The sequence below is a fragment of the Corvus hawaiiensis genome, chromosome 12, assembly GCF_020740725.1.
Source record: "Corvus hawaiiensis isolate bCorHaw1 chromosome 12, bCorHaw1.pri.cur, whole genome shotgun sequence".
NCBI classification, from domain to species: Eukaryota; Metazoa; Chordata; class Aves; order Passeriformes; family Corvidae; genus Corvus; species Corvus hawaiiensis.
Window position 1 is genome coordinate 8,070,299 of NC_063224.1, and position 27,431 is coordinate 8,097,729.

At 43.9% G+C, this 27,431-nt stretch overlaps 1 protein-coding gene across 4 annotated transcripts; it reads right to left on the minus strand.

Annotated features, from left to right (window-relative positions):
- Positions 1–57: 57 nt before the first annotated feature.
- On the minus strand, positions 58–27,382 carry PDPR (pyruvate dehydrogenase phosphatase regulatory subunit). 4 transcript variants are annotated; one of them, XM_048316428.1, is made up of 18 exons: positions 27,338–27,382; positions 26,283–26,582; positions 23,840–23,973; positions 22,800–22,881; positions 22,545–22,708; positions 21,463–21,584; positions 20,506–20,623; positions 18,982–19,131; positions 15,817–16,009; positions 13,924–14,048; positions 12,113–12,268; positions 11,877–12,010; positions 11,342–11,490; positions 9,927–10,039; positions 9,482–9,576; positions 8,775–8,864; positions 8,322–8,504; positions 58–7,431 (listed from the first exon to the last, which is right to left on the minus strand). In XM_048316428.1, exons 2-18 carry the CDS (start codon positions 26,507–26,509, stop codon positions 7,027–7,029), a joined length of 2,640 nt encoding a protein of 879 aa, XP_048172385.1. In that variant the 5' UTR covers positions 26,510–26,582; positions 27,338–27,382; the 3' UTR covers positions 58–7,026. The 4 variants fall into 4 exon arrangements, with proteins under 4 accessions (XP_048172385.1, XP_048172386.1, XP_048172384.1 ...); XM_048316429.1 differs by having other exon boundaries at positions 26,283–26,579; positions 27,338–27,353; XM_048316427.1 differs by lacking the exon at positions 27,338–27,382 and adding an exon at positions 26,975–27,259 and having other exon boundaries at positions 26,283–26,579.
- Positions 27,383–27,431: the final 49 nt, after the last annotated feature.

A 27,431-nucleotide genomic window follows, 5' to 3' on the forward strand; every position in this document is an offset into this window, starting at 1 on the left:
GGGGATTTGGATTCTTACACACAAGGCTCTTGCATAACTAATGGCAAAATTCAGAAGTAGTTAAAATGCCTCTTTATTAATATACAAACCTAGCAACATTTAAGCCAACCAAAATATGAAATGAAATCAAGCATGATATAAATACAGCATACATGACAACATGGCCTCAGTGGAGAGCAGCAAACTCACCCTGACTTGTGCGCTTGAGAACAACTGTCCACATCTGCCACAGGGTCTGACAATCAGAGCAGTTTTGTCTCTGCTAAACCCCTCCAAATCCCAACTCAGCAGAGCTGAGACCACTGTTCCCCTCAGAGTGTTGCTCTGGCATGAGGTTTCTCTGACCCCACACTGCAAAGGGATTAAAGAGCCTCCCTGTGCTGCTGGAGACAACCTGCTGGCACCTGCTTGCCAGGGCCCTATGAGGGCAGAGGGTGACGGCCGTAGTGGATGGGGAACCATGCTGCTGACATTGCTCCTTACTCTGTCCCACCTCAGCTACATCCATTGCACAACATTCACAAGCGTAAGGCACTAGAAAAGTGTTTTCACAGGTTCAAACTTCAGTTCTTAAAATTCCAGCAGTAGCACACATCAGAAATCTTCCCAGCCCTTTTAAAATCTGGTCTCAGGAGACAAAAGCATGAAGGCGGGTTTGGATGAGTGTCCTGCTGCAAGCCTGACCAGGATATGCAGGATAACCTGTCAAGGACTTCAGAGATATTAATCTGCCTCTGGTTACACTGGAAGAAGTGAGATCTGTCCCACTACAGGAAAAGGAGGGAATTTGAGCATGGAAAAAAACCTCAGCCACAGTGAAAGGCAACAGCACAGATTTTTCTCCATACACATAAAATGGATCAGGTCCTTGCTGGGATGGCTGACAACTCCCAAGTATCTGCTCTGCTTGTAGCAGGTGCCAAGAATCCATTTGGGAAGATCAACTGTTACTAGTACTAACAAATCAATAAATATTAATGTGAACACTTTCCTCATTGTAACGTACTGCTCCTCTTTGTTGGGATTCCTTATTCTAAGCAGATGGGATCTCTAACAGAACATCAGCCCAGTGTGCCACACCTGCAAAGCAGCTCTGGTTTGTGCTGTAATCCAGAAGCCAGCCTGACATCAGTAATCCAGCTCAGCTTTGAGACAAATGGGAGACGAGAAGTCTCTGAGCCATCTCAGCAAATGCTACGAGCAGCAGCAGATCCCCTCCGCTCCCACTCCTCCCAACTCCTGCCTGCAAATGTCAGCTGGTACAGCAGGAAAGCGTTCAGGCAGAGAATTTTGTTCCCATTAATGCAACAGGATGCTCAGAGAGTACTCTACACCAGCTCAGGCTTCTTTAGAGAAAGAAGAAAACCCATTACACCACAAGGAAAAAGTGAATAAATACATTTCTGGGGGGGAAACAAACAGGAAGGTGTCAGCCCAGCAGCTGGACAGGCATGGGGGCTCTCAGCTCCATACAAATTCCAGTCTCATACTGCAACGGCAGCTTCCACCATCCCCCAGTGCTTGCTCAAAATTACCAGCTCTGGGCACACAGCTTTCCAGGAAGGAAATCAAGTGGCAGGCCCAGCCAGTGCCCAAACACCTCACCTAAAGCTTTAAGGCATTTTAAATATTCAAAGTCTTTTTTTCCTCTCTAAAATGCAAGGACTACTCATGCCAAGGGCTATAAGCACACTGCTACAGCCATAATACTTAAGGAAAGTTTAAAGTGCAAAGAAAATTTTCAAATTCTTTTTAGTGACAGCTTGAAGTCATCAGATGATACCAATCCCCCACCTTTCCCAAGTTCTGTTCCATTCCATGACTGAATGCCTTTTTTAAAATAGAAATCCAAACAATCAATTAAAGAAAAGTTAGTTTAAAACAGGAAAACATCCCGAAATGGGAAGAAATTATTCTAACCCAATATTACAATAAACTCATTTGGGAAGACAAATATGAAGGTTGTGAACATTCTCCTCAACATTATAAGCAGCCAAGATACACAACAAGAGTTGTGTTTTAAATAAAAATGACTTCTGCCCTTGCAAGCAACTCCCCACTCCCCTGACACAGAAACTACCTCGTTTTTACAGATCTCTTCCCAAAATGTCACCATTCTGGTTCAAATGTGCTGGAAGGATGAGGTTGGTGATGTCAGTGCTGTACCTTTACAGCTGCAAGGATGTGCCAGGGAGACAAAAGTGTTCCAGGCAATCAAGTGCACTTCAGGTCCCACTTCTCCTGTGTGGCACCATTTCCTTCATCCCAATGAGAGGCAAATGTGTGCTGGGAAACAAGTGCTAATGCTGTCCCAACTCTGCCTCAAGCCATGGCTCCCACCTGTCCAGCACTAAGGCTGCAGAGGAAGATGCTCCCTGAGCTGGGAATCGAGGCTGATCATCTCTCCAAGGCTGGGCTTAAGGAGTTGAGTAATGAGCAAAGGATCAAACCTTCATTGCACCTCTCCTTCCACCTCAGCTTAGCCACACCACCATCCCTCCACCAGTTTTTATTTTGCCGTGCCTCACTCTCTGATGGCAAAAGGAACTAATGCACTGAGCCACCTGAGGAAGGAGACTAAAGAAGTGTTAAGGACTGTGGGAAAATCCTGGCACAGGGAAAGGGAGGGGTAAATGATGGGATTTACAGCAGCCACAAACCCGCCTGGGAGTTCTGATGTTGGTATCAGCACCATCTAAAAGCTGAAGAACTTAAGTTGATGCAGAGACGCAGACCTAGAGCCAAGCTGGCTCTGATGACAAAGCATCAGGTAGAAGGAAGAGAAGAACTTTGTGCTTGAGAAATTCTACAGCAGCAGAGGCTGGAGTTTGGAGGTGTTACAGGAAAAGCAACATGATTGATGGCAACTCAAATGCAACAGTAGAAAGGAGGAATCCAAGCTTCCACCAAGATGTGGAGATGCAGTGCAAGTCTCACACAGCCTCCCTTCCTTGCCACAAAATAAGAAACTGTCCAACAAGGCCTGTCAAATCTAGATACTGGAGAAAACAAAAAGAAACCAAGTCTGGCAAAGACGGATGTGAAAATGACTGTAACACATCCTCGTGAAACAGAAAACATAATTCTAGAAATAGACTGTTAATTGTATCCTCAGATCGTTAAGTATGAACAATAGACTTCCGCTTTTCTAGTACCACTTTTACTCAAGCCTTGCAGTACTCACTCAAGGACTAACAAAACATGAGAACTTAGGAAAGGACACAGCAATGTTAAGACAATATAGTATCTCTGTAAAAATCATTTAATGGAAAGAATTGCTACATCTTCCATAAGTTCCCGCAACTCCAGACAGCACTTGGGCAAGCCATCCCTTCCCATGGATGCACATTTAGATGGATTCACTGGCTCCCTTCCCTCCAAAGATGCCTGTGTGAATGGAATCCACAGGGCTGTTCCCATTCTGGACAGCAAGACCCAGAGAACTGGTAACAACCCTGTGACTGATACACACGAGGTGCAGAGAGCAGACCTGCAGCTTCAGCACAAAATGAGGCCATTTCCCTTTCTATTGCCACAGAGACGGATGCTATTTTTGTGTTTCCCAATCCAAGGTTCATAGTCTTACCGTGCAGAAGGAGAACAAACCACCATTTTAGCAAAAAGCATTTTAAGGCAGTTTTAATGATGAGAATCAGGATGCAGAATTTTACAGTCCCTGTTATTTACCATCTTAGATGTTAAGACTGTGCCACAGCAGCTTCAAAGATCTAATTTCTAATTTCCTAATTTGAAGGTGTACTAAAGGTAGTAACCCTTCAACAGATTTTGTTGCTCTTTTTTTAGGCACTCTAATCATCAGATAAAGGGATTGGAGTCTTACATCACTGCTTAATACCTCGAGATGAAAACACTACGCTAGAAGGATCTTCCTCCTATCAGTATCACTATTTTAAAACGTGATTCAATTGTCCTCTTGACAGGTGTTCAAGTTGGTAAAGGCAAACTATTCTTTACATTGTATGTTTAAAAATAGCCACACCAGAAATTAAATAGACTAAGCCTAACAGCAGTCAAAGACCTCTCCAGTTCTGATATAAAACAAGAACAGAATTCATAGCAGTGAAGGCCAGAGTAGGCGTTAATGAGCTGCAAGACTGACAATTACCAAACCACCCAAGTTTCAAACAGCAAACACAGCGTTACATGAAGTGTTGCTATATCTACCATCATGGTGGAAAACTATTTCCACTCTCTATTTTTGGTATGGAAAAGTCAATAGATCTAGACATAAAATAAACCTTTCAGACATAAAATAAACCTTAGCAGACATAATGACAAAAGTAGCTCATAAAACACAATTTTACTGTCAGAACTGCTGGAGAAGAGACACCCGTGTATGAAAAGTTGCCTGAGGAACTAACAGGCGCCTATAAATTAGGGAAAAGGAAAAATAATCACAAGGAGGAACATAATGTGGCTGGAATGAGTGGTTGGTAACATACTGCTAGCTTTCCAGTTTGGTCTTAACTAGTTCTAACTCTGCAGAGAACTGAACAGCTCAAGCTAAAATCTCTCTTCAGCAGTTTCATTACACACTTCAGCACACCTTGGCCCTATACTTTGCCTTCTCCTGTAGAAGCACTGTGCCTTACTCAGCCACAATGAACGGTCAATGAACCCTAAGCAGAAGGGCTGCTCTAAGAAGCTCTAAGAACCCTAAGCAGAAGGGCTGCTCCACATCCTAAGTATCACATACAAAACACTTTCTTTGGTTGAATGCCTGTTTTCCTGGATAAGGAAGGCAAAGCAGTGTCCCATAAAACCAATGGAGAAGGACCAAGGTCCTCCCCGGTACACGTCCAGCATGGGAACAGTGGGATCGTGGTATCTCTCTAAGCAGAAAAGATATGCAAGAAGTAATTATAGAGTTTAAACTGCTATTAGATGCTTTATGAACCTTTCATTTAAGCAATTAATTCTAACACACCAGGCAAAATTTCAATTCAGAGAGCAATAATAGGGGAATTTGGAAGAAATGACAAGCAGGCGGAATCTCCGCCTACAGCAGCAACACAGAGTGCTCTGGGCTGCAAGTTCTCAAAAAGCTGCCCTGGTGTGGTCACTCCTTTACAGAAACTGGAAAATTCTGCATGTCCATTCAGAACTAGGTTTGAAATCCTGGAAGAAGCCACACGCTCCAGTGGAACCCACCACAAACAAAGGAACGCATACTGAGAGAAGTGACATCTACATTCAACCGACTACACCATATGCTCAAATCCTAAATTCCCTTACAGTTTCCTCAACTGGCAGCCACAGACTCAACTGAAGGCACAGCTTAAAGCAACTAAAGCAGCAGAAAGCAAACTTAAAACAAGAACCAGGGAAGGTTTTGAGCTCATATTTACACTACTGATGCTCACCATTTAACTGGAAAATAAAGTGCCCAAAAATGGTTCTAGACCATAGAGAAAGTGTTCCCCACAGCTAACAGGGCAGACATCAGTGCAAGGTTGTGTTTGAAGTCCAACAGATGCTGAAGCAGAAAGGCCATGAGGAGTATGTGATATCAGAGGCAGGGAAAACATTTAAGAGACCTTTTTCAAGTAAATAAAAAGAGTCTTGGTTTTTGATTGTGCTCAAAACATGAAGATGATGCAAACATGCACAAGGCAATTCAGCATTCCCCCATTTCTTTACCATTTACCATCAGTGATTGAACTGGCACATTTTGACGCCTGAAGAAGGGGTGAATTTCCAGCTGCACCATCTGGAGCATCACTATGAGAAGCCAGATGCAAAGAGCAGTGCTGAAGAAAAGCAATTTATAATCCCACTCCTATGCTCCCTTCACTCCCTTATTCAATCCCTTCAGCAAGGTACTACTGAGAGACAAAGAAGTGCAACAGATTTGAGGAGGAAAACAGAAGACAACTTCTTGAGTCCAGCAGGAGCTGCTGAGATGTTTTCTCACCATCAGTAGAAAACCCAGTGTTTCTTGCACCATAGGTGACACAAATGCTGTGTCTTTTCCTACAATTTCAAAATAACCACGGGCAGCTAAAACTACAAGATAATATCCCCTCCTGCTGCTCAAGTTCCCCAAACCAACGCAAGTTCTCCATGAACCTTGCCAGATGAGTTTGACCAAGTCACATAAACAAAGTGAAAGACAATCCCCAAAGAGACTGTGTATTGTGCAGCTTAAACAGAAGCAGCATTTCAACACCCCCATTTAACATTAAACACTAACATCTGTCCTTGTTAGAAATCAGTATTCCTGCTAATAAAAAAAAAAAAACAACATTCCTTTATAGAAGTGAAATGCACATGTTGATCTTTGACTGTATTTATAGAAGGCCATTTAGTTTCAGTGACCCCACACAAAAAATCCAATCCCACCAACAAACTTACCAGCGCTACTGTCATCTCAATACTCTGATGTTAAATCTACTTGACTCCCTGCTAGGGAAAAACTGAAATGGTGGACAAAGGAGGGCACTGACAGGCTGGACAACACCAAAACCTGTCTCTTGGCTGTGCTCACACAATGCTTTGTCTCATGCCAGTGAGGTAGCTGATCATTCTATTGCTGTGTGCATCGACACACCGACCCCTCTGCAACATGGTATGTGGAGAGCAGGGTGAGGTCAGCCACCACCTGAACCACAAGCAGCAAAGACCTGCCGTCCCATGCCTTTTGCTGGAGAGGAGAGAGGAAGGGTGCAGTCCTCAGGGGTTCACCCCAACCCTTCCCATCAGTAGAAGGCCAGGGCCTTTGGTGCGGTTCACTCCTACACAGGCATCCCTGCATGTTCAGCACTGTGCTTCAACCACTGTGGCACAGGGCAGCCTGGCAAGGGTTGAAGGAGGGAGACAGACAGGATTGGGAAAGCTTGAAAATTAAAGTTTTAAAATATACAAAATGTAACACACTGAAAAAAGTTTAAAAGTTGCAAGACAAGAAAGGAAAAGAAAGAAATATATGAGGTGAGGAGAAAGGGCTGGAAGATGGTGGGAGAAGACTCCAGCTTGGGACAAGGGGTGGGTCTAGTCTACTCAGCACTACTCCCTCTGGTAGCCACTCAGTTCCACCTCATCCTTGCGGCGCCGTTGTGTGAAGAGGGAGCTGAAGGGATAGAGCTTGGCTTTGGCCTGGAAGCGCTGCCCGGCAATGTCGATCTCGTACTCTCCCTGGTTGATGAAGTCAGTCGTCACCACCAGCTCTTCTCCTGTCTTCTCATCAAAGTGGTGCACGAAGCCCAGGCAGACGTGGCGCTCCAGGGTGTAGCTGTAGGCACTGCTGGTGGTCTTGCCCACGTAGCGGCCGTTGCGGAAAATGGGCTCCCCCCACCAGGGCCAGAGGTCCATATCCGTGTCATGGTCCTCAAGAATGAACATGGTAAAGCGCTTGTACACCCCGTTCTGCTTCTGCTCCAACAGCGCTTCCTGGCCAAGAAACTGTATTCCCTGTGGGGAAAAGGGAGCATCAGCTGATGTGAGGGACAGAAATTGTGGCAGCTGCTGAGCTGTATCAGACCAGGTTGCCAACACAAGGGCAATTTACACTTGGAACTTATGCCCTATCAAAATGGGCTGCCTCCATACACAAGAAGCCCACCTCAGATAGCTTCTCTGTCATGTTTGTTGCTCCAGATGTTAAAAGACACAGAAATGTTTGTGAAGCTGGTCTTTAAAAAAATCATTCTAATTTTCACTCTAGTGAAAACCGTGTCTCCATTCCACTTTTTGCCATTTTTCTTGTTCCAGAAGTCTAGCCCGCTTTATAAATCAGAGGGAAACTGTAACTAATGTGAAATTTGTATCCTTAGTCACTATATTCTTTTCTTGAATTGATACAAGCATTTGTTTTGGCTCATGCAAAGATGGAAGAAACAAAACAAGCCACTGATAGCAACAGCACCTGCTACCACAAAAGCACGATATAACTCTGTTCTACGAACTTCCTTGTTTTAGTAAAAATACAGAACACCTGTTATTGGAGCCTAGCCTCATATTTAACAACATTAAATGCCACTGGGTTCACAGGCTGGCTTTTGCTTCATCAGATTGGGAAAACAGCTTGGAGAAGCAAGAATTCTGAGCATCTGTAAGGTACAGAGCACCTTCTGCCACACTGAGCACTGCACATATAAGCAGTGCCAGGCACAGGTCACTGGGAATGCTGCCCAGGAAGGAGGAAGACAGAGCATTTTTGTATTTCTAGCAGCCTTCTGAAGTACAGGAATATATGTTACAGCTACTGCACACAGCTCCATAAAAACACATCCATCTGCTTGGCTGGCAGCCTTTCAGTCCAGTTCTGCTCTCCCACCAACCCCAGTGCAGAAGGTGGTTACCTTTTCCAGCTTGACCTGGAACTCACGTCCACACTCCATAGGAGTAGTAAAAGCATCCAGGTCCTGGCCCCAGAATGCAAAGAACTTCTCAATGCGCAGGCTGCGGAGCGCGTAATAACCGGCATTCCGAATCCCGTACTTCTGTCCCATGTTCATCACCTCGTTGTACACGTGAAGGGCGTACTGCAACGGAAGGGTGAAACACAGACTGGCACCAGGAGAGAGCAGCAGCATCTGACACCACCAGGAACGTCACTATCCCCTGCCACGGGAGCACAAGAGCTCTGCCCCACTGGAATGCAATATAAAGCAGGGAAACTCCCCCTGCTGCCTGCAGGCAGCTTTCTTGTGGGCAAACCAGACATCTCATCACCTGGAGTCAACTTGGAAAATGTTTCCAATTATGCATGCAAGCAACTGCTTTAATTAGCTCAGGCTGCAGTGCACTCTTACCTCTATGGGGATATAAAGCACAAAGCCAGGTTCTCCTGTATGAGTGATACTCATCACACGGATGCCATTAGCATAGCCCACGCTCATCTCCTGCAGAATCAGAGGGGTGAAATCATCTAAACTGGAACACAGCACAGAGATCCAGAAGGAGCACAATGTGTAACACATCCACACTGCCCAGCCCTCTCTCCCCCTTTGCCACACGCACATACTCGCAACGAATTTAAATTCCCAAATTCAAATAGTGATGTCCCATTATCCAGACTTGTTAGTCATCTCTTGACACTTGGCAATAAGCCCTGGAACTAGGTCAGAACACAGGTTGTATTCTAGATACAAGACAGAAGTTGAATAGCAGCTATCTGCTCAGCTTTTTAACATGACAGGAGGCAATGACGCCTGAGTCCCCAATCCCAGCTGCCCCTCTGACAGCTTAATTGATTATATGAAATATGTCAAGATATCAAATGGCGACAAGTCTACAGCGAAAGGAATACTGAAAATAAATGCATATTCACCTATATATTTAGCAAGCCGAACCCAAAGACAAGTGAGCCTAGTGAGTTCTTTACCAACCTAGCTCAGTAACTGCAGTAAACCTTCCTGTAAATCTTAGTTCTCCTCTAATTACCCAAAACATATTTCCTCTCCTTTCACCCATGCTTTGAAAAACCTAGGAGAATGAGGACAGAAGCACAGTCACTCACCTTGCAAAAGAGAGAGGGGAAGTGTTCTGCAGTCATCGGGGCATAGGACAACTCTGACAAGACATCCACAGCACGGGGGCCAATCAGATTGAGAGCTAAAGAGAGGAACAAAACAGCATTAGGATAAGACTGGAGAAGTCTTGCCTGGTGTCTAACATGCATGTGTGCTCCAATTTCTGAAGTCTTAGTGTTTATTGAATTAATAGGTATGTGTACATTTAAGAACAGAGGAGAGAGTCATTAAACCCTCCACAGCAAAGGAATGCTGTCTTCCTGCTCATGGCTTGCCAGAAGAAAGTCTCCGAACTGCTGTTTTCTTCCAAATATTTGGAAGAGAGACTAAATCGCAACTCCAGGCACTTTAAACAATTAACTGGCATGCAGCATGAGACACCATTTGTGATTTTGAGCTGTCTGAGGAGGTCTGCTTTCAGTGATTTCTTACCTGTGTACTTCCAGGTCACATCCTCCATGATCAGGTTGCTGTCATCAGGCAGGCGTTTCTTCAGCCAGGCCCAGCAATGAACTTGCTGGTCAGTGGGGGAAATCATGAAGAAGCTGGAACAGATAAATCAAACCCAAGAAACAATGAATGAACAACCACAAAGTGAAGCAGTTCATTCTTTGTTCATCAACTACTCGAGCCATTCAGCCGTTTCCAAGCTAACGGGAGGTCAAAACAAGCTGGTTTGTGAAAACCACAGCTAAGGTCTCTGGATCAATGCCATCACATCTGTCATGAAAAGAAATCCCACACTTCAAGCATTACCAGTGGTCTGGTGACAAGAAGTGACTAGATGTGGAACACAGGGAGTTCTGAAGAAAGTTGACAGGGTATCTCAAAAGTCACAACTGGTTTGCAGAAGGGACTTGCAGCTCTTCACCACCAGTGATTCTTTCTACTGACAGGAGTGGATGGTTCTCACAGCAACTTCTTGTTTTAGCAAAAATCTTTTCACACACAATGGTGGTTATTATTAACAGCTTCGAAAAACAGAACTCCACTTGATATGGGAAAATGAGCTGCTTGTGTGTGTCTCTGACACAAACTGTGAGTTGAAGTACATCACTGACAGAGATACCATCTGTAGAAATCACTAGGCAAGGAGGGAAGCTACTGGTTTCACATAGAGAAGGACAATACTTTAAAGCAATACATGAATGCAGACAGAAGTGGAAGAGAAAGAAAAGCTGTTTCTAATTGAAAGAGCAGCAACAAAATGCTTTCACACCAATACTGTGCAAAACACACATAGAAAACCATCCAGAAAAATAAATCCAACACTCAGCTGGGACATGGCCATGAAGTTCTTAAAAATGAGAGAGCTTTTTATTAGATGCCAAAGAGAGCCCCAACTGGTGAGTCTAAGGATAAAATCCTGTGATCATGTCAGTTTGCATCAGAGAGCACAAAAAGAATGATAAGAGACTGCAGAAATGAGAATTAAGAGTACATACACTGCAATGAACATTGAAATAATCAAAAAGTAGTATTTTCAATGTGCAATTCCAGTAAAGACGTTGGTCAGGAGTTAGTTTGCACTTAAATGGTTACCTAATTAATAAACTCCAGTGATTGCTACAAACAATTTGTATCTCAATTAAGAAATTAAACATCTGAAGGTCTAACATTTTGAGGAAATCTATGTTCATCTGTAATCCCAGAAAAAGGCTTACTTTCCCCAATGTTTATAAGTTCAGAAGCTCCCTTTCATTTGATTTACTGAATTAGGAATATTGGTGGAGAACTGAGACGTTTTAGTTCAGGGTGGTGACAGAAGTTTAAGATCTTCATGAGGAAGTCCTTTAAGGCTCAAACACACAAAGGATGATGGCTAAAGATGTTGTCTGCACACCCACCTGCGCTTGCTGAGCCGGGCTATGCTGCAGTCATTCTCATACCCTCCTTTCTCATTAAGCATTCCTGTATGCACAACATGCCCAACTGGCACATCCAGGTCATTTGAGAAGAGATACTGCAGACTCTCCAGGGCCTCGTCTCCAGTGGACTACATGAATCAAAAGGAAGCGAAAGTCAGACAAGCTGCTTGAGCAAAACAAATCCACTGGGGCAGCTTAAGATCACATCAACGTCCTGGCCCAAATTATTTCAATTTGTGATGATAGTGACACTGATGTCTCAAGCGTAACAGGATACAACAGCGGCACAGTGCTGGAGGTCAAATTCTATGTATAGACTAAGCTGGTATTTCTATAAACTGGGCCCTTAACAGACAAAATCCAATCTGTGCTTAATACTGTGGTACAACCTGAATTTGGCCATACAGTGCGACTTCCTCTATCTATCCTCAATAGGACACAGATTTTTTTGCAAAAGCAGGCAATAATAAACTAAAGCTCACCTTTACCAGGTGGTCCCTTCCTAGGTACTTACACTTATTTCAAACTTGGTAAAAGATGACATGTCAATAACACAAACTGCTTCCTTACAGCACTTGACTTCAGAACCCACAATATCAAACCAGTCTGGTTTGTAAAAGGTTTTGCTGTGATCCAAATCCAGCAGATCTAATACAAAGAAGAATTGAAGGAAAAATTAATAAACTGGATGAATCAAGACCTTACATAGACCAACCAGGAAGCACTAGGCAGAGGAAAATATGATCTCACCTTTCCCAGGTGGGACAAAATACTTGACTCTCTCAAATCCATGCTTCTCCATCCACCTGGCTCCCTGTGCATCCAGGCGGTCGTACAGCGGTGAAGTGCGCAGCTGCCTGCCAGTCTGGAAGTCCCAGCGGGGAACTTTCAGATCACACATGAGGGCTGCAATGGTCATAAAGATCCTTTATTAGGCAAAGTGATTATCTTTATCTAAACTTTTCTTCCAGATTATCAGTACTTACTAATATCTGAACCATTAATAGAACTCCCTCAAAACAGCTCCAATCTTCCTTTTGCTGTTTTTGAAAAGCCACAAATCCATTTTGATCCATTTATAGCTCTTCAAAATCAGAGTAACAATACTTGCACAGAACGCTTATATTTATAGATACTTATGGTCTCATGACAATTCTGCAATATAACAAAAACTCTATTTTTCATGAAGTCATGCTGACTAGCATTAATTATGCAGGATTCTTCCCTGGCAGTGCACTATATCAGATATTTTGACAATGCTAATGCTGGGGTAGGCAGCCCACAGCTACAGGGACCATCTAATTTGCCTTCTTAAATAATGGCAATTCAGCCTTTTGTAATTATTGAAGCTTTTCCAAATGGCTTCTATATCTGTTCAGCTAGTATATAATATTTTTATTTAGAAAACAAGTTATCCTAATAAACACTAAGTATCCTCCTTGGTTATGAGTGGAGAGTAATAACTCAAGGATGTTTGAATACTGCTTTATAAATGTTAAAATTCTACGTAGGTCAGAAACAGCTTAAAACTGAAGATAAGCCAAATATCTCTTACTGAACACTTCCATCATTTCTGCCTCATAGCTAATAATTTAATTTATTTATTGGCAGTATCTCGTATTGGCACTCCTGAAAGAGAGGGTAGAGGGAAGACTAGATTAGAATGGGAACAACACACTGCAGAAATGGTATACAGTGCTCACTCTGTAAAAACTAGAGAGATTATGCAGCTATCAGAACTGAGGTTTGTACTGGAAAGCAACTGCAGAATAATGCCCAGAGTATAAAGTGATTTTTTCTGGGAAGAAGGTCAAAGCAGCATAAGGTTTTTATTCCCCAGATATAGCAGGGCTAAGAGGTTTACTGAACTTCTCTGCTTTCACCCGAACACATGTTTTTAGTTTAGACTTGGTATTCAAGTAATTGTTCCTGTTATGCAACTTGTGGAGCACTTCATACTTCTATTTTGAACTTGAAAAGAAGTCATCCACAATATTCAGACAATATGGCAGATATTCAAACAACTGGAGGAAACAAACCATGGCTTTAGACAAGAAAAATGGCATCTCTAATCTATTCTGCAAGGTATTTATCGCAAACTCTGACAGGAGAAAGCAGTATGTCTACGAAGACTTCCTGAATTATGCAAGATAACTGGGTCACCCAGCCATAAGTTGGAAGTGAAGGTATTCCCACATTGTAATGATGTGCAAAGAATAACAATGTTTGAGACAGTGTAACATTCCCAGTTAAGACCCTGGCATTGCTTTTTTAGGCTGGAATCCTACAGAGATACATACAAATTTCCCTATACCAGAGGCAAAGCACAGAAATAGCGGAGAGCAAGGTACCACCAGCATTCTTTTAGAAAAGTGAGTAAGAATGCTGGCAGACAAAAAAACCCTCATCCCTTCCTTTCTCCTTGGAAGGAGCTGTATTGCCACAAAGGAGGTCAAGAAGGAGGAAAATGTTTCTCAGAATGATGGCAGAGGAGAGACAGTGCAGCAAAGTGATAATCTTGGGACAGCCTGGCCAGAGCTGAATGCAAAGACCTCACTTACGCATGACTTCCATCACACGGTGACGGAGGAAAGTACGACTGCTCTGAAGGGTTCCAAAACGTTTCAGATCCAAAGGCCAGACATTTTCCGACGGATACCCATTTACCATCCACTCTGCCAGGTACCTGATGGAAGAAATAAAGATTAAGATATCAGCCAACATCTTCAGGGAAAGAGTGTAGCTTTGAAGTCAGAAGCAAAGCAGTTTGGACATGAGAATTTCTTACAATAGGGAGAGAGAAGATATGTAACATGGTATTCTAAACACTAGCAGAATCTGGGAAGTTTCCCTTTATAAAATGCATCTACCAGATTTCTAAATTACTAATTGTCCATTAGGATGAAGCATACAGGGCAGCAGGAAGTTAAGGACATGTGCCAAACGAAGCCGGAGCCTGGACAGGTAACCTGGCTGACACTGTGTCATATCCTTGGGTTCCAATACAAAAGGAAGTGCAAGCACATTTCATTTGGAGTTTGAGGCTTCTGCTTTGTTGTTCTTCAGTGCCTGGTGTAGGCTCGGCCACAAACCACTGGTGACCATTCATTTAGCACGAGGTGACAGCCAAGTTATGTTTAGCTACACTTCCAGCAGTGAAGGAGGAAGGCATTCTCCAGAACTGAAGGACACGGGCAACTCAGAATTTAGCAGAGCAGAAGGCTCTGCTCACAGCCAGCAGACAGCAAAACAAAGGGGTTTGGAGCTGATCATGAAAAATTACATTAGCAAGCCAAACTGTTTATCTTGGGGCTGTAGAAACGAATGGACAAATAGTGCTTTTACCTTCGGAAATTATTTTGATTCTTAAGAGAACCTCACTGCAAAGATTCTCTGTATTTCATGTGACAACAGAAAAATAATCATGAGTTGTTTCTCTGGTGAGTTAAATTATTAGACAACAGACAAACCAGTGAAGACAAATGCAGATACTAACACCCAGCATGAAAAGCAAGCAGTTTGTTAAGAAGGCTGTGTGGCAGAAGGAATGCTGGATCACCAAAACTAAATGGGAATCAGAGGGAGAAATTATCATTCTGCATCTTTGCTGCTGAGATCACACTTAAATGCCTGTCCAAGTATCTGCATTAACACAGGAACTGGATTTTACTGGGAAATTATTCCACACCTAACTTACTGTAGGGGACAGTCTTAAAACTACTGTCAGCACAGGCATCACATATATGGTGTTTCATCAGCAACAGATTCACCCTGCTTTCACAGGAATTAACTGCTGTGTCAACTTGAATGATCTAAAGACTTCAATCAAATGATATATTAAAGGGGATCATGAAGCACAGAAGATGAGGAAATATACGTTTTGTTAAGCTTTTATCACTTAAAAAAAAATCACACCAGTTATAGAATCATAGAATCACAGAATATCCTGAGTTGGAAGGCATGCACAAGGATCACTGAGTCCAACTCCTGGCCCTGGACAGAACAACCCCAAGAATCACACTATGTACTTGAGACCATTGTCCAAATGTTTCTTAAACTCTGGCAGGCTTGGTGCTGTGACCACTTCACTGGGGAGCCTGTTCCAGTATCCAACCACCCTCTGTGTGAAGAACCTTTTCCTAATATCCAACCTAAACCTCCCCAACACAGCTTTAAGGAAGCTTACTTGATCCCCAGCTGCTCACTGAGATGTGATGCCAGAGGAGAGGTGTGCAGGACAGGAGGAGAATCCAACATAGATTTGAAATACGCACAGGAGAACATAATCAGAACACAGCCACTGCTCCCCTCCTTCATTCAAGTCAGAAACGGAAGAGGAATCTTTGTCAGAGGAGGTGACAAATACCAACCGGAACATTCTAAACAGAAGGATCATCTGAGCAGACTCTTGGCTAAACCCTTACTTACACACACAACAGTGATAGACCACTTACTTGCCTGCTCCTCCACCATAGGAGATGCCAGCTGAGTTCATGCCGGCCAGAACGAAGTAGCCCCGCGCGGTGGGCGACTCTCCCATGATGCAACGCATGTCTGGGGTGAAGGACTCTGGGCAATTCACCAACTGCATGATCTGCAGCGTCTCCAAACCCGGCATTCTGCGCAGGAGGGCACTCAGAAGTGGCCCTAGGATGCAAGACAATAAAGAGACAAAAAGTCACAGCCTTCAGTCTCAACATATTTCAGCTGCTTCAGGCAGAAACTGCTTCCGTGTTTTGATACAGTCACAGGAGAAATGGTTTTCTTGCTGGAATCACACTACTCAAAATGGATCACACAGCATACAATAAAAGCAGCCATACTGATCCACAGCAAGAGCCCAGTACTGTTTTCAACAGTGCAAGAGCACTGCTCAGTTCTGTTAGGGAAAGCAATAGGAACAAATATCAAATAGGTATCTAGCAAGGAGTACGAACAGGCAAATCTATATGACACTTGTCCCATGCACTCTGCGATCCTCCACCTACCATCAGCTCAAAGGATTTCCTAAAAATTTGGTATATTTTTCTCTATTTAGAAACCCCTAAATTGATCTCTCTTTTAAGTATTAGACCAATCTTCCCCGGCCTCATGAAAAAATCCAATAGACACAGACAAGGAGTTCCATGTGTTAAAATTTGTTGTATGAGGAATCACCGCCTTCTGTTTTAAAGCTCACACTTGATTTTTTTGATGCCTTCCAGGATTAGAAGAGACAGTGATCAGCAGTTCCCCTTCCAGCCTACCTCATTCTAGATTCTATAGACCTCTGTTTATTTCCCTTCTGTCATCTCCTTTCCCCAGCCCACTCAAGTCACTCCATTCTTGGAAACTATTCCAAGCTTTGATCAGTCTCTTGCTGCTCTTCCACCAGGCCTTCTCCAGTCCTATGATACCCTCTGGAAACAGCTAGAACAAGAACTAGTATCTGGCAAACCAAGGATTTAGTGTTGCATACTGAACTGCGTTTTCTGCTCCTTTCCTAGTAATTCCTAACTTGTCTTTTGCTTTGACTGCTACTGCGCTGATGCCTTCACAGAACAGAACTAATGCAACTGCAAGGTCTGTTCAAAGCCCATCACGTCGCATAGTGAAAACAAGACCATCCCCACACACTTGTGTCACTTCACATTTATCCTTATTGAATTTCCTCACTGCTTCATTGCCCAGTCACGCTGGAAAAGTCCTTCGGCAACTCTTCACAGTTTGACATTTGAGAGCATTAATAAAAGGATAAGATATCTACTTGGCTATTTGCCCAAAAGTTACCTCTGCTTAGTACTCCAGATAAAAGCCCTCAAGATTCAGCCCTAAGAACACTCCTCAGCTTTATGCACAAGCAGTAAAATAATCAGATTTCACATTACCTAAGAAGTTACAAACAGAAAGAGTCTTTCTGACCTGTTCTTTCTCTTACCTCTCTCAAGCATTAGAATTCCAGAGTGAGAGCCTGTAGTTACAGGCTATTTTTTTATTGATAAAAAGAGAGATCAGTGCTGGATTTGTTCTCATACCCAGTCCAATTTAAGCAACTCCACAGCCTATTTTAAAATCAAAAGGTGTTCCAATGACAAAGATCAAAGCAGTAATACAAGAGCTCAAACCCCAGGAACTGCGGCCCCAGAAAAGGATCAAATACTGCCTGAGTAAGCTCTGACTCTGCTCAACTGTTCAGCACATTTGAACAGATGAAAGGGCAATGCTGGAACATAGCATGCAGCTCCTTTGGAAACTTGGGCAATTTGGGGGTAGGAGCAAGCAGTGCCTCTTCATTTCAGCCAAATGAAAACCAAATATGAAGTGGGTGCAGAGCTTGAGCAACACATTACTGAAGCTAGTATCTTCAAGCAAGTCTGTAGGCATCTAGGGATCTAAAAACCTCTAGCATATACCAGCACAAAAGAGATCCCATCCTGGCTCCATCCCCTGGAGTTTAAACTTCTAGAGTATCAGTATGGTTATCTCTCAGAAATAAAAGTAAAATTATTCTGTTTAACCTGAAGCATAGCTGGAAGAACACATTATGACTGAAAAAAGAAATCAGTGAAATTCCATCCATGCCTAGAGTCATGTGCATTCTCAAGGGATGCAGAGAGCTCTGACACAAGGGAAAACTGGATTCTGAATATAAGGCAAATTTGAAGATGAGAGGGCACATACCAACTTACCGGGCATCAAAGAGGCAGGAGTGGCTGGGAAAGAAAGGGACTCGCAGACCATGCTATGCTCTTTCCTACAGAAAGAGTCCTCCATGTAAAAGTACACATGGAGTATAAAACCAGAATCAAATAAAATGGGAAGAGAAAGACAGAACAGTTGGAATATAATAAACCACCACTGTCAATGGTGGGACGCAGTCTGGGAAGCCACAATACCAACTTCTGTCCACAAAGCAACTGCCATTGATAGAAATGCACTTGTCAGTCCCTGCCGAAGAGAGCTGCAGAAACAAAATACCACAGCTATGTGGCAGGTCAACAGTGTTGATCTACTGCGTCACAAGAGGAGCAGCATGTGGCACTGACAGTCAAAAATCAACTGAAATGGAAGAGCAGCACTGGCAAGTTGATGTAGTACCTTGCTGCTCTAGAGGAAGTTAATACATGCTGAGGGTTAGTGGGTGTTTTTAAGTATTACACAGAAATCACAGAATCCTGGAATGGTTTACGTTGCAAAGGACTTCAAAGCTCATCTCATTCTAACCTCCCTGCCATGGGCATGGGACATCTTACACTAGACCAAGTTGCTCCAAACCCCATCCAACCTGAGCTTGAACACTGAGCAACCTGTGCTAATGCCTCATCACTCTCAGAGGGAAGAATTTCTTCCTAATATCTTATCTAATCCTGCCCTCTATCATTTGGAAGCCATTCCCCCTTGTTCTAGCACTCGGTTCCCTTGTCAAAAGTCCCTCTCCAGCTCTCATGTAGGCTCCCTTCAGGTACTGCAGCCCTTGGTAAAGGGTTTTTCAGCAAATTACTGACAAATGAAGAGATGAGTGAATTTGAGAGAATGTTTGTCTTTCCCATAAGTCAACGACAGCCTGCACTGCTGTGAACTCTGCCTTCTGCTGAAGCCACGTGTTACACTGCTGTGGGAACCTTTCTTCCCTAACATACCAAAATGATCCCAGTCTTCTTGAAGGTTCTGGATCTCCAGCTGGTTCCGTCCCTCTGTGAAGAGAGGTTTGGGGTTTTTCTCAAAGCCTCCTGAGAGGATGCCACCCTGCCAGTTGCGTATGTAGATCCTGCCATCAGGGTCGAAAACAGCTGCAGAGGGAAGAAAACAGGTGGGAAGGGAATTGAGAGAAGGGATATCTGTCTCAGGCTGTTGTCCCACAAACACCAACAACAGGAGGCTGGTGACATGCCAGGCCAAGCCAGCAGTCTCCTGACATGAGAAGGGATAGTCTCAGTCCCCCAGCCCCACGCTGACAGACCATTCTGGTTCTCACGTGACACCCTGGTGAGCCAGTTTAGATTAAACCATTAGCTCCCACCACAGCCATGCATATTAACTTTTGGACAGTACAATAAACCGAATTGAACCTGAGGAGCCCCAAGTCAGCAGGACAGTGTTCCCAGGAGCGAGAGGACATAAGAGGGATTCAGATTCCTGGTGGCACTGATAAACTATTATACTGGCTTGGTTCCACTGAAACTGCACCCAAGACCATACGTTCCACCAAGACATGTCCTTCCCTGCCCCTCTTTCTCTCCCTATTCTAAGAACAGCTAATTTTTAACAGATCCAGCTTACTGCAGGCCACCAGCACAAAGAAGGTGGGCAGTACTGGAGTGAGGACGAGCAGTCAGGTCTGGATTGCTCCTTCCACTGGTAGTGTCAACTTGAAGTATTTACGTTACTCCACCTGACAAGTTCCATAGCAATTTTTGCCATGTACGGAAAAAGCTGAGATTATATATATATATGTGCATATATACATACATACATATATATATACATGCGAGGGTTTTAATCAGTCAGATAAAAGTGAAGCACTTGGACTCTGGCCAGAGATCTGAATTCCCTGGACAGTATATACATTACTCACTAGAAGCAGAAAATCTTGCTAACAACTGAGAGTAAGTAAATAAAGCTCTCTACTTCACAACCACAGTTTTCAAACACAAAGGCTTTTTTTAAAGAGATCCAAAAGCCAGAACATGGGGGAGGAGCAATTACCTCAAGTGTTTGGGTTGCCCCTACAGCTCATAGACATGTAAATGCCATTGTAAAGCCTTAGCTTCAGTTGGAGGAAAGGAATAGATGGGCCATTTGGGGCCAGCAGCCTGCAAGGAAAACACAGTGCCAAGGCTAGCATACTCTCCAGCCCACAAATGCAACAATCCAAGACTCACACACAACTACTACTCAAGCTAGAGTCAAGGTCATTCTCCTGCTAAGTTGATGAATTCTGAAAATAATTTCCTGCAGGACAAGCCTTCCCAAGAGTAAAGAAAGATATTCTTTCTACCACTGAAAAAGAATATTCAGAGCAGTTCAGAGAGAAGGACTTCATAATCCCAAATGAGCTGAGGACCAATAGCCCAAGGTTGGTCTTTTTGTCACAAACTACAAGTCACCTTGGAAAGGCAGGTATAATTCACCAAGAAAAGTGAGAAGAGCTGAAGAATCCTTACTTGGTAAGCTGCTCAACAGAGGCTTCTCCAAAGGATGTGTCAGGAGGTAGAAGTGTTCACAGGCATGGAGTGGGATATGGACTGGTACCTCCCCAGAGTGGCCCAACTCATAGGCCCACTGAAATCAAAAAAGCACAGGTCAGAATGGAAAAGAGAAAAACCAGCTCCAGGAAAAAAAAGCAGGACATAGGCACAGGTCACCTCTCTGATTTTGCTTTCATAAAAGACCAAGTAAGATTTGGTTCAGACCCCCAGACCTTAAACAGACATGATTTTTTTCTCTTTTCTTAGAATTTGAATTGTTTTGGATAAAAACTGGTTTTCTATTCCCAACACAAGAACTAGAAAAGTGGGGCTCCAACTCAAAACTAAGAAGTACCAGTTTACAATATGAAAGCAAATTAAGATCTGTAGACCTAAGTCAGCACCAAGTTCAGCATCTAGAAGCAGAATAGTCAGCATTTAGGTGCCTGTACTAAGACCCTTTACTAACAAGGGAGACAGCTGCTGCTAGCTGAGAAACTGCAATTGTCAGGCATATTTTCCAGCAGAGAAGACATGACACTAAGGAGTAAAAACAAACAAATTTTTGGGGAGGGAGATAAGAGGGTAGGGTGAGACTTAACTGTCTCCCTAACAGCCAATGCAAAATTCTTTCTGTAAGAAGGGTGAAGCTCCCAGCAGAGAGACCATGGGCAGAGCTGTACAATAAGCTGCAGGGGCTGCTCAGCAGGTTAACACCCAGCCTTTGGTGCTCAGCAAACGGCAAGCACTGCTTTTCCTCCTTCACACCCCTGCCGGGCTAAGCTGCTGAGTAACATGACTTGATCTACTCCAGTAAACCAAGCCAAAGCATAAACCATTAAAAAACCCCAAAGGAAAACAAAAAAAGTACCAAAGGGAAGTGCACATATTCTTAAGCAACAGAAACAAGAGGAAAATTTTAAATAATTCAACCTGGCCAGCACAGTTGACAAAGTACTCGCATTGAATCCGCCCTCTGTCAGTCTCGACTCCGGTCACTCGACCCTTCTGGACTGTGACATGACTGACACTCGTCCGTTCATGAATCTGGACACCTGGACATCAGAAAGTCAGTATGCCATGAGCCTTCTTTCTAAGGTGTCAGACTGTTAGCTTTAAACCCTTACTCTCAACCAAAATGCTTATTTTCTCTTGGAGACAAATATCTATTCTTGACCCAGTAATTCTTAAGCAAAACCTTGTTATTTGTAAAACACCACATGTACAATTTGTACAAGCTGAGACTGTGAAGAGCTACAGACTTTTTTCCATGTGATAATCTGGGTGATAAACAGACCCCCAGTATCATGAAAGAAAAGAGTCTCAGCTATGGATTTCTTTCCATTACAATTCCTTTATGCAACAAAGTCTGCAGTTTCAGATGGCATGACTGGTTCTCTTATGGGAAATTTGTCATTTCATGGAAAAAATCAATAAGCAGTATGCAAAAACAAGCTGGGCTAAAAGAAACTAAGTGAGGTACCTTCCTAAGCAGCTTCTTCCAATCTGACAGACTTTCATCCTTAATGACCTTTATTCCCTGTTATCATATTTAACCTTTCTCCCACTTTTAGACCACTCCAAATTTGCTAAAGTGCTGGGCAAACAGCATTTTGTAGTACATTTCCAAAGCATATGTGCTCAATGAAATACTCCACAAGGCTTAGTCACCCCTTTCATTCGTAGGTAATTAACTATTTTGATGTGTAATTATGAGTCAGTTCTAGGAAGGAAAGAGTGTGTGCTTATTCAGAGAAATATGTAACCACTAAGGACAACAAACAGGTGCTTGATCTATCCCAGGAAACCTATAAAGATTCAGCATGTAAAAAAAATTTGGCCTGTTTTTTCAGAAATGAACAGGTTTAAAGAATCTGAGCTTTACAGAAACAACACAATTTTGGTCTTCCGTGCTCGGTTAGAATATCAAAAGAGATGCAGAACATAATTTTCTTTTATGGAAAGAAGGGAGCTATCATGCAGGGGAGCACACTATAGATAAAAAAAGCTCCTACCATTCTGTGAGGCAGCGGTTGCCAGAGCCAGACTCACATTGGCAGATGACACAACTGCATCTTCTGGCACATACATGGCCCCCACAAGGTCATGGATGTTGATCAGTGGGTGGAGCTGTACCACTTTCTTTGGGCTGATAATTTCACATGGTATTCCCATTACACTGCCACAGAACATAAGAAACACAATGTCATTTGTCTTGCAGGAGAGCTGGTGCACACTGAAGCTGAGTTGTATTTCCTGCTCATACGTACCTCAGTGATGAAGCAATGCGCTTCAGAGAGATCAGTCGGTCCTGAGTCTGAGCCAGTGAAATAGAGCCTGTCTTCATGTACCCTATGACAATGACCAAAGTCAAGTCAGATTTGGACAGGAGCATGAATTCCTTTCCATCTCAGACTCATTGCTTTAATATAATTGCAGACTTTTTGCTTCCACTACTCAGGAGCCTGGAAATCCCACATCCTCAAATAATTTTAAACACTTGCAAGCTAGTAATTAAAAAGTGCATGAGAGAACTTTTTAAAAAGGCAATTTAATTTTTAATTGTGTTCTCTTTCTACTTCATATACTCCTGTTTATTAAAAAAAACCCTGAATTTCACACATGGTGTTAAGAGAGAGAAGTTACTGGCCAAAAAGTGATCTAATAACTACTCAGAAGAATAAAACTTCAACAGCTAAAACCAAATATTATGTGACTCCAACACTTGCACTAAATTAGTACTCATCTTAATGGCAGGCACAGTTATTAACCTCTATTGAGTCTGACAGAGATCACAAGTTTTTGTCAGAAGAAAACTTTCAGTGACCACGTTCTTCCTATCAGTTACATGCTCAAACATTCTGGAGGGAGAAGGAGAATTTCAACATAATCTTTTTGTGTTATTTCCAGGCCTAGACTACAGTAAGAGACATGGCTTTGCTTATGCTTCAGTGTTCCTGTTAACCGCCTTCTCATTTTCAGAAATGAATCAGTACACAGAATGGGCCAACTCGCTCCAGTCACTGCAATAATATTTTCCATGTCCTTGTGAAAATTCCCCCATGTCTGCCCAAGTTACAGGTAACATGAAAACTGTCACAATTTGCAGGTAGTCTGCCTTCAGTTTGCCCATCTGATACTCTTCTCCCCATTCTGATTACATTAGTGACATCTCTTTGCATCTGACTAAGTCCATATGTATTGTTTTTGAACAAGACTTTCAGGCCTTAAGACACTGTAAAAGCACACTCATTTCAGTGTCAGTACTTCAGTTTCCCAAAGATTACTCAGTGAATGACACTTTCAGTACCTGTTTGCACTCCTGTCTCCTGTTCCAGCTGCTGGTAGAGCTTGTTTGAATAGTGTGCCATCTTCAGATCTATGGACGTGGGCCTGGCTGTGCTCACAATGCCAGCACAGAAGCGAGTGGTACCAGCAGCCAACCTGCAGGAAAAGGTGCAGAGAGGGGCCTCATACAGCTGCCAGGTACACACTCCACACCAGGCTGCTCCAGCAGCTCCACTGGCAGCACAAACCACACAGCAACTTCTCACCACAACACATAGAGCAACACTAAGTTGGATGATGCAGGGATGACACAACCTCTAGGATGATTTTGCTTTTGCTCACTTTTGAAAACAGATTGCAGTCCAAGACAATTTCTCTTTAATGAGTCCTAAATACTGACATTTTTCAAAGAAAGCATTTTTTGTAAAAAAAATATACTTAAGTTGAGCTGCCTGACTTTTCCCTTCTCCTAAGCAGGATTTCCCTCAAATCAAAATTAACCTGGCTTTGAGTCTTGCATATTTGAAGATTACAGTATGAGCAAGTCCCTCTCACTCTCTAACAACTGCCATAGACAGGCACATGTTTCTTGTTCCTTCTAAAACTGTCCCTAAACCATTGAGCTGTTTGGTTAAGGGCTTCTGTAGAGACAGAAACCTACACAACTCCATGCAGCATGGACAGGGGAAGACAAGGCAATTAGATTTAAGCATCTCCCTTGCAGCCTGCTTCCACAATAATTCCAAGTCACCTTTGCTGCTGCTAAAGTCATCATGCATTCTTCCATTTGGCACTACTGCTTTCAGCCTAGCACGTCTACATTCTCTCAATAATTCAACCTAAGATTCAGCTGGGTAAGGAACAGTTGCTACACCCCTACTCAACGACAACCCAAAGAGCTGAAGAACAGTTTTATCATGCTGTGCTCCTTGTAAGACACTTCTGCTACTGCAATGTTCCTCTTTCTCCTTGAGCATGCACAGACTGAGCCTGCACAGCATCTTAACTCACTGCAGATCTTTAATAGGCTGTTCATGGCCTGCTCCACGCTAGCAAAAATGACACTCCCTTGCAAATGCAGCCCAGCACCCCACTTTGCTCAGAAGGACCCCACTCACAAGGTCTCAGATGCGAATACCCCATTTCTTCTCTCTGCAGCTAGAAAGAACCTGCTGCTTCCCAGCCACACAAACTCCAGGAACCACAATGAATTATTCCTGAAAGCAGTATCAGGTGGGAAGCTCTAAAGTAGATCACAAATATGCAGTCCAGCACTTATTTAGGACATTAGAAGCTGCTGCAATAAACACCTCCTCAAACCCTAAAGTCTCAGCGGTGTCTCATGCCCAGGATCCCCCATACTTCTTAATGAAAATAACATGAATGCCCCTCAGAAAGGGATGTCTAAAACAACAGGGGAAATGTTAGGATGCACAGTTTTCAACAGGAACTATGTGCTCTGCTACAGAGAGCTGATTCAACTATATGAGGGCACATCTGCTCAACCAAACCATAACAGCCTTGGCTGTTTTACAGACAGGCACTAAATCCTCCAACAAGCTGAATAATCTGAGAATTTAACCAGCTTACAGGGCAATGTTTTAGTGATGCCTGCTTACAACCTCTTGCAGTCTCTGGAGCTTTGCTGGCTATGCAATGCTTTAGACACACATGGCATCCTGCTTTGAGAGGTCAGCAGGGGCTGGAGGAATAACGTGGGTTTTTAGTTCTCTTTAAACGGTTCATCACCTTTGCCAGCTACATTGTTTTACATGATCACCTGTGATTACAGCAGAGCAGCTAGATATCTCCCGAAAGAACTGTGGTGCATGGAAAACCCACACCAGAGTAGAGTTCTGATGGGAACTGCAGCCCATGGAGGACCCACACTGGAGCCCAGTACTGACCACACCCCACTGTGTCACCCCAGTGTTTCTCAGGGCTTTGTGGGGAGGCAGAAGACCCTGAACTGCAGAAGTGAAGTTGAGGGGAAAAAAAGGTGGTGTTTTAATGTTTGGTTTTTGTTTCTCACTACCTGAATCTATTTTAACTGGCATGAAATAGAGTTAATTATTTTAAATTAATTTGCCGTAGGATAAGTGTGTTTTGCCCATGGCAGTACAATCTCCATATCTTTATCCTGATCCACAAGTTTTCTCAAGCTTACTTTCTCTCTGTCTTGCAGAGGGAAATGGCATGGCTGTGTGGGAGTCTGGCCCTGAGCCATGGCTATGCCACCACAGTCACACAAGGGATACTCTTCACCTTGCAGAGCAGCCCTGTGCTTGGGAAGGGGCAGTAAGTGCTGTTACTAATGTTCAGTATAACCTTATTTCCCCCAGGGAAAAAGGCTATTTCCAGGTCTTCACTTTAGTTCAGGTGAAGAGACAGAAATAACATGTTACAGCAGATATTGTTCAGCATAGAAGTCCTGTTTTGTTGGGTTTTTAACCAGAAATCCTTACCTGCCCTGCTCAAGTAAGACTATATCCTTCCAACCCATCTTGGAAAGGTGATATGCCACAGAGGTGCCCATGATTCCACCACCACAGATGACAACCTGTGCCTGTGACGGCAGGGAAACCAGATGAGGTTCTGCTGTAGTCGAGGTACTTCGCTGGGAGCTGGTCATTCTCCTCCATTTCGGGTGAGCTGCCCGCCACTGGATATCGGACAGCAATCGGAGAAACATCCCGGCAGCTCTTTATGACTCTTCCTAGAGCACCACCTAGATGTGTTCAGGCGTTACCTCAGTACCACTCCTTCTAGGAAGGAAAAGAAGATGAGTGGTAATGTGAGTCTCATTACACACAAGGCTGGCAGCAGGAAACATCGCATGGTATGTCGGGTATAAGTGGACATGGGAAAGCTGATGAGCAAACAAACAGGAGGGTAGTTAGTCCTTAAACAACCACCTTGCCCTTAGAATTTAAACTTAGATCATTAAATAGGAACAGAGCATTACACCTTTGGTTTTGACACAGTGCAACTTGACAATGAGCAAAGAACCAGATGAGAGTTGGAAAAGCCCTCACAACAGTGAAAAGGAGAGCTGAAACACCCATCAGGCACAGATCATGCTCTGCAATGCTTCCTAAAGGCAGAAATTAATAGGGCACAAAAATAAGCTTGATTATTAACGCTGCCAGGCCTTTACCTGAAGGAGGAAACGAAGTCTGTGATCACAGTAACTGGCACAGGGCACTGGAGAGGCCCCTCCGGGGACAGCTTTACCACAAGCTTTACCCCAGGGCCTGGCTGCAGCAGCTCCAGCAGCAGCAGTACCGGGGGATCTCTCACCCGCAGCCTCCGGTCCGTGCCGGAGCCTGAGGGACCGGGGGTGTCAGGGAGCTCCGGGGGGGGGGGGCCGCCGCCTCGGCCTGCTCGCCCCCGACCCCGCGCTGCGGGGCGGCCGGGAGGAGAAGGAGGGCCCGGAGCGGTGCCGGCGGAGGGCGCGCCGGGGTCGCGGAGCGGGGCCGGGGTCGGCGGGGCCGGGGTCGGCGGGGCCGCGCCGGCTCACCTGGGACGGGGGAGGCCGGGCTGACCTTCCGCGCTTTACGGCCGCGGCCGCCGCGCGACAGCCGCCACTGCGCGTGCGCCATCCGCCCCGCCCA